Here is a 7717-nt window from a genome sequence, read left to right as displayed (position 1 = left end):
GAGTGACGGCTGGCTCTGCCTAGCTAGAGGCAGAGCCAGCTGTACCCGCCCCGTCCATTCCGCCAGTCAGCGCTGGCGGATCGGAGCGGGGAGGGGGAATCCAGCCCCTCCCCTGTCACGGCAGAGAGCCGTGACAGGATCGAGAGGTAAGCGAACACCGGTATGTGTTCGCTCACCTCCCGATCTACTTAGCCGACATGTGACAGTCTCATTGTCACACGTCGGCTAGAACTATGAGGTGAGTGAAAAGCACTCACCTCATAGTTCTCCTTAAATGATTTTACTTTATGAGAGGATATTCATACTATTACAGTGACATTTCTTGACTGCTTCTTAGTAATGTGTTCCCTTGGTTTGTGTTTCAGAAAACCAGCTGTATATCTGTGTCTTTCTATGTACAATGAAATCATTTTCCTTTTTTCATTTTCTTAATAACAGCCGCCAGTAAGCCTTCCAGTCGCCTTGACAACATCTTCTCACATTCTGAAGTTATTGAACCGCACTGGTTGACACCCCAAAGCATAGAAAATACCAACTTGAAGGTGAGTAAAGCTGAATTGATGGGTAGACACATCTGAAAGTGTATGCAAAGGAAACATTTTTTATTAGGATGAAGCAACATAGATATAATGGACACGTCATCCTATTATTCAGTGTTACAAGGGAGGAGGAGTTGTACATTGTTAGGATCTTTTTAGGTGTCTATTTTTTAATATCAGTGTATCATATGGCTTCGTACAAATTCCTATAGTAAAAAATGTATTCATGAAACACAGTCAGTATTCACGTAAATATTAAAAATATTAAAAACATATGAATGGCATATTGCTCAGATAACTGTTACAGTCCACATAAGTTGCACAAAGATCTGCACCTACTCCCTATTCCATATAATATTAGATCCAGCTGATGTCAAAATATAAAATATCTGAGTCATATCTGAGTCATCAGACCATGATATCATCAGATCTACAGCAGACGTTTGATTGAAGGGAAAGTACTTGTTCAGTCTAAGGGCCCGTTCACAACACACCCAGGTCTCCACCAGACCAGATTGTTTCCGGACCCAAAGTGCATCCTAATGTATCCCTATGCTATTTCTGGCCTCTGTTCACACCAGCGCAATCTGTTCCAGACCAGACCAGACCAGAAAAATACTGCATGTCTCATTTTGTCTGGTCTGGAACGCATGGAAATGCATCATAAACGCATACAAATGCATGCAAAAGCACTGGACCACACCTGAAAGCCAATTTTAAGCTAAAAAAAACACCCAGCTCCGGGACACGGCAAAAATGTGGCAAAACGCAATGCATTGCATTCCACATCTGGTCCGGAAAATGGTGTAAACCTGGCCTAAAAGGTGGTAGATTTTTGGTCGCAATTTTTCGTTTCTGGCATGAACCCTCACTCGATTATACCTAGACTTCCCCATCAGGCATAGTCAAATGTCGATTTCGGAGATCGTTCCTTAGCCATACTAACCAACTCATTTTTGAGGAACGATGGAAATAATTTCCTTTTGCGCATGTGCTGTGTCCTTGCTACGATTTTTGATGAACGAAAACCCTGCTGATTCATCAATTTTCCTTTGCTCAGAGAAACATTTTCCAACCTGACTGATCGAAAAATTTAGATCACAATATCAAAAACTAAAATCATATCATGTTTGACTATCGTTCGAAAGGCTGTTCGTGTGCGCAAATCGCACAATGTATGGCCACCTTTAGGCTGCTTCTTCAGACAAGATTGTGCAGTATCCAATCTCTATAAAGATACAAAATACATTGATTAGCCATATAACACAGAATTCCATATTGTTGGGTAACCATTTACATACATATACATACATTCACCCTATTAAAGGAGAACTATGAGGTGAGTGCTTTTCACTCACCTCATAGTTCTAGCCGACCTGTGACAATGAGACTGTCACAGGTCGGCTCAGTAGATCGGGAGGTGAGCGAACATATACCGGAGTTCGCTCACCTCTCGATCCTGTCACGGCTCTCTGCCGTGACAGGGGAGGGGCTGGATTCCCCCCTCCCCGCTCCGATACGCCAGCGCTGACTGGCGGAACGGACGGGGGGAGGGGGCGGGTACAGCTGGCTCTGCCTCTAGATAGGCAGGGCCAGCGGTCACTCACGCAGTTGGGCGGATCCAGACATCGATGTTGGGATCCGCTCCGGCTGCGGCGTCTCAGTATACCGCGAGCTGTAAGGAGAACTATGGGGAAAAGCTCTGACCCCATAGTTCTCCTTTAAAGAACATTTTTCTTTGGCATCCTCATGTCCTATACACTGTGTATTGAACGTGATGATTCATACCATAGAGGGCAGTTATACAATTCTGGCATAGAAGCCAGTGATGCCCATAGCTTCCTACTGACAGACCACATGCTCCAATATGAACATCCACTTTTTTGACAGATTATGTCATTTGGGGGACTTTTAGATGTCTCCTGTGCCCTGGTAATATATCTTTCAAGTTTAGATCTTTTGACATTACATGGCTTTTCTTTGCACTTATACTATAGAATGTTTGGACTACAGTAAATGTAATATGTTTATAGGAGGGATTTACTGTACAGACATTTTGTATTTTTAGTACCCTGCACATGTAGAAGTCATGCTTAAAGCAGAAGGAAGAGAACTGATCCTATCTCTACAAAGAAACGAGTGAGTACAAGGAAAATAAGAGATGAAATATGTAACATATACATTATATATATAGCCCGCTCATTCTGGAAGGTGTAGTGCTCGGTTGGGCTTATTCAGGACAGAGTTTTTAATTCTTATGGTCCACTTCCATGAAAACTATAACAGGTCTATTAACAAAAGGGTGAAGAGTTTGGAGAAGTGAACAATCTAGGACAACATAGCTGAGCTGGAAAGTGAGCTGAATAGGAGAATTTTTCCAAATCAGCTCTTTTGTCCTAAATTGTTTACTTCTCCGGCCTTCTCCAAACTCTTCACCCTTTAGTGAATAACCCTGTAAACGTTTTCCCTTGCACTGCAAGGGTTAACTCTTCATTTATGCCTAGGGGACAGGAAAATTATGTTTTACTTACCTAATCCCTGCTCACCCAGTGGTTGGCAATGACAAGGGCAGAGCTGCGCTGCAGTAGGGAAAGATCCCGACAATATTGTCAGTATCCACCCTGCTGCATGATTGACAGCTGGCTCTGCCTCTCTAGAGCAAGAGCCCGCTATGCCCATCCCCTCCCCTGTCTGTCCTTCCAATGAGTGCTGGAGGAACAGAGAGAGGGGAATCCCTGCAGGGAGTGATGACTGACAGTCACTGCAGGAAAAAGCTGTGAGCTGAGCAATCAGCAGTTTGTGATCACTCAGTTCTCGAGTAATAGATGTGATGTGTGACAGCTGAAGTGTCACATGTTGTCTCTAACTATTGTAGGGCTGCAACTAATGATTATTTTCAAAATCGATTAGTTTGCTGATTATTTTTTCGATTAAACAGATAAAAAAAATGACATACCATCCTTAATTTATAATAAAATACACAAATACAGTGTTACAAACATAAAAGATTACTTCAGAATAAAACTGCATACACAATTTTTTGCAATCGCATTTTACTTTAACACACGGCATTGCGGTACCGTGCGTTCCAATGCGGGCGATCACACTGTGGGTGGGATTCGCCTTTGGGCTGCGTTTGAGGTGAATGGCACTGCAACGCACCTCCCGCAGCAGAATTTGTCAGGCCAAAACTGAAAGTTTTATTTTTCCCACATTTTATCATTTTAAATTGTATTGTTAGCACATGTAGCTTAAATAGCTTCAGCCAGGGAATGACAGCTGCAGTGGCAAGGTTCCGCAGATGGCAGCTGAATGTAAATACAGCAGGTAGTGGGCTGGTGCAATAACCAGCCTGCTATTGGCCATTTTAAATTGCAATAGCCATTAACAGGCTGGCTATTGCACCTGCCCACTGCTTGCTGTGCCCTCCTCCCAGCCTGGAGGACAGAGCTGGGGATCCAACCAACTAATCAATAACGAGAATAGTTGACAACTGTTCTCATTATCGATTAATCGATTAGTTAGTTGCAGCCCTAAACCATTGGGAAGATTACATTTCACTCTCTTCATAGTTCTCCTTTAATCAACTTCTGAAATAGCTTAAAAACCTTGAGACTTTAACATCACCTTAACATTGGAACGGGACATACAGTGATAAGAAAAAAACTTGACAGGGGTTTTAAACATTCCATAGTTCATCCAAAAAAAGACTTGGCTTTTAAAACACTTTGAGGGCAGAAAATTCTGGTTGCTAGAGGATTTTTTCCTGTCACCATTGCAACGGAAATTGTCCAGCCCTAAGTTACTGCACTTAATAAGTGTTTTTGTATAAGTCTGATATCTTTGTGGTATGTTATAACCTTTGCAGTAAACTCACAGTTATCCGGCACCCACAGGGATTGGTAGGTGCAGAATAACTGTAGTTTCTGGTTGCTTGAGAGTTTAATAGTAATTGTCAAGCAACCACCCCTCTGCGGCACCCTGCTTCCCCTCGTAGCCCCATTCACCTGCCAGCTAGCCTACACAGCCAACAGGTGAATGTAAGCAGCCAGGAGCAATAGCCAGTCTGCTATTGGCTATTTCCAATTGCAATAGCCAATAGCGGGCTGGCTATTGAAACCTGGATTTAGTGTTCTGATCTGGGGTTGCTTCAATTGGACAGGTCTATGTTTAGCAATGTTATGTGCCCAAAACATGAGGTCAGCTGTCTACCTGAATATACTGAATGACCAGCTTTTTCCATCAATGGATTCTTTCCTCCGTGATGACACGGGCATATTCCAAGATGACAATGCCAGGATTCATTAAGCTCAAATTGTGAAAGAGTGGGTTCAGGGAGCATGAGACATCATTTTCAGAAATAGATTGGCCACAACAGAGTTCAGGCCTGAACCCCATTGAAAATCTTTGGGATGTGCAGGAGAAGATATTATGCCGTGGTCCGACTCTCCCATCATCACTACAAGATCTTGGTGAAAAATCAAAGCAACTCTGGATGGAAATAAATGCTGTCACAATGCATAAGTTTATTGAAATTATTCCACAGCGAATGTATGCCGTAATCAAAGCTAAAGTGACTTGAGAGTATGTAACTTTTTTTGGGCCATGCAGTGTTGATTGTAACAGAGTTGTTTTATGATTGTTCTGGTCATGTTGGAGGTGTGGCATTCTATAGTATGTTAATAACACAACTCTACTATGGGAGGTGCAGTATTCTGATTCTGTAATAGAATATAAAAGTATTGTATTATATTCAGCTATCTGGTTATGCTGGGAAGGTGTAATGTTCATCTCTCTGCACAAAATGTAATATAATTATGTTACGGAACAAATGTTCCCAATGGCTAGCTCATGCTGTAGATGTAATTTTCTACATCTGTAGAGTGTAATAGAATACAATATGATCCTGTCCAGTGTTTGGGTCATTTTGGGTCAGCTTTACGGTTTTTGTCTGTAATCTAACTGAAGTAGGATCTCGGCCAGCAACTAGGTGATGTGAAACAGCTGTAAATTCACACCGTATTATAGGGATCTGTACTGGAAAAAAGAGGTGCTACAGCTTTACTGGTTCAAAGGACTCACACTATGTGAGTGAATCTGTTCTCCAGGATGCTTAGGATGTTCTTGATGAGGCTGCTCTCACACAAACAAGGACCTCCCAGGCAGAGTGCAGAAAAATGATTTATTTAAAAGCATCAATATTGTAAAACAGCCAATGTGTTTCAGGGGTCCACAAAATCCCCCTTCATCAGGGCTAACAAAAACAGATAAAAAGATATTTCAATGACCATGCTTAGAGTGACTAAACAATAACTTAGCCCTTGCAGTGCAGGGGGTAGTCCCACAGCAAAGGTTCATTTTTAGAAATCATGGAGTTCTTGTTTAATCTCAAGTCCAATACGATTCTTCTCCATTTTCCAAGATGACAGTATTTAATTTGAAAAGCATATACCTTTGTTACATATACTACTGTACATGGCTAAAGGTTTGTGGACACGTGACCACCTATATGAGTTTGTTGGACATCCTGTTCCAAAAGCTACAGAGATTAATATGAAGTTAGCTGCCCCCCAGCCCTTTCCCCTTATGTGGCTATATCATCCTTCACTCTTCTGTTAAGGGTTTCCCTAAGATTTTGGAGTTTGTCTGTGAGAATGTGTGCCCATTCAGCCAAGGTCAGGAAATGATGTTAGATGAGAAGACCTGGCTTCCAATCAGTGGTCCGGTTCATCCTAAATGTATTCAGTAGTGTTAAGGTCAGTGCTCTTTGCAGGCTACAAAAGTTCCTCCTTCCCAGTCTTCATGGAGCTGTCTCTGTGTACAGAGCCACAGTCATGGTAGAACAGAAAGGGGCCTTTCCCAACTTTTGCCCCAAGGTTGAAAGGGCACAATTGTATTGCATGTTGTAGCATTACCAGTGCCCTACACTGGAAACAAAAGAATTCAATAATTTGGGGCGGATGTCTGCATACTTTTGGCCATACGGTTGCAGGTGTGATGGTCAGGTCTACACACACTATTGGCCATAAATTGTATCACCAGCACTATATATGTATTATTTTTAATGATAATCGTTTTCAGTAGAATATCCCTTCTAAGTGTCAAATTTAGCCTTTCATCAATAAAGATGTATTAAGATCTTAAGAGCTTCCTGTCTGAAGCAAAATAACGATCTTGGTTATTTCTACCAAAAGACATCTAACGTAGAAAAAACTCTCAGATCTATTTACTGAAACCACCAAAAAGGCAATGGGAAGGAAATGCACAGGAATAAACACATTTAGTCCACATTGCCTGGCTTGATCTTCTTCCTTGTGCTTTTCATTTTACATGACGGGTAAGTAAATCTGAAATCTGGGTCTCCGTGACTCATACTTATCTCTGTAGGCTAGATTAAACTTCCTGCAGACCTCTTACATTCAGCAGGCTTGGCAGGAGAAATTATGTTCACATAAAGCTTTCCAAGATGAAAACACACATGTGAGATTCTGAAAATCCTTTTTTAATCATATTATCTTGGTCCCTCTGTCTTCTTATATTGAGATGGTTTGGGTGCTCTGTTGGATCGCTGTGTATCCAACAACCCAAAGCAATTTAAAGGAAAGGAAACCATTTAGGAAAACAATTTGAAAGGATGCCTTTCAAAGGAACGATATGCACACTGCCATTGCTGTCCTCTTGCTAGAAATGCTAGCTGCCATGCAGCTACAGGGAATTTTCTGTTACAGAACAAGCATTTAGAACCTGTTGTATGCTTGTTCCAGATCATTGACTCTGAAAGAATCAAATGCATTGGACCAGCATGACAGCTAGCATTTCCAGAAAAGGTCAGCAGTGATGGCATACATTCATCTTTCATGGCAGGTTTTGTTGAAGGAGAGCTGTCTGTATGTTAGTCTGATAGCATCAGAGGTCCATTCTATCCATTGCCAGGAGCAAATGTAGGTGGCTCATACTGCTGCACTGGACAACTCTCACATAATGACATGTGAGTGGTGCTCAGTGCAGTAAAACTGCACTCAAACTGTGCAAACTATGCACCCATACTGTACAATTGCACCCATATTGTACAGTGATGCCGCACTACAGGCAGGACCCTGATAGCCTGGGTACGAACAATGCAGGTCAACATTCAGACTGGAAGACTGAAAAGTACTGCAAATGGGGGGGGGGGGGCG

At 42.1% G+C, this 7717-nt stretch overlaps 1 protein-coding gene across 1 annotated transcript in view; it reads left to right on the top strand.

Moving 5' to 3' along the window:
• The first annotated feature begins 440 nt into the window (after window positions 1-440).
• ADAM19 (ADAM metallopeptidase domain 19) overlaps window positions 441-7717 on the top strand; it is a 50029-nt gene continuing 42752 nt past the window's right edge. Inside the window, exons 1-2 of the mRNA XM_018564131.1 lie at window positions 441-542; window positions 2608-2678. Coding sequence (XP_018419633.1) covers window positions 2629-2678 — 50 coding nt within the window. The 5' untranslated portion in view covers window positions 441-542; window positions 2608-2628. The remainder of the gene's footprint in view (window positions 543-2607; window positions 2679-7717) is intronic.

This window comes from Nanorana parkeri, unplaced genomic scaffold (genome assembly GCF_000935625.1).
Source record: "Nanorana parkeri isolate BGI_ZX_2015 unplaced genomic scaffold, ASM93562v1 scaffold729, whole genome shotgun sequence".
NCBI classification, from domain to species: Eukaryota; Metazoa; Chordata; class Amphibia; order Anura; family Dicroglossidae; genus Nanorana; species Nanorana parkeri.
This window is presented reverse-complemented; position numbering and strand designations above follow the sequence as displayed.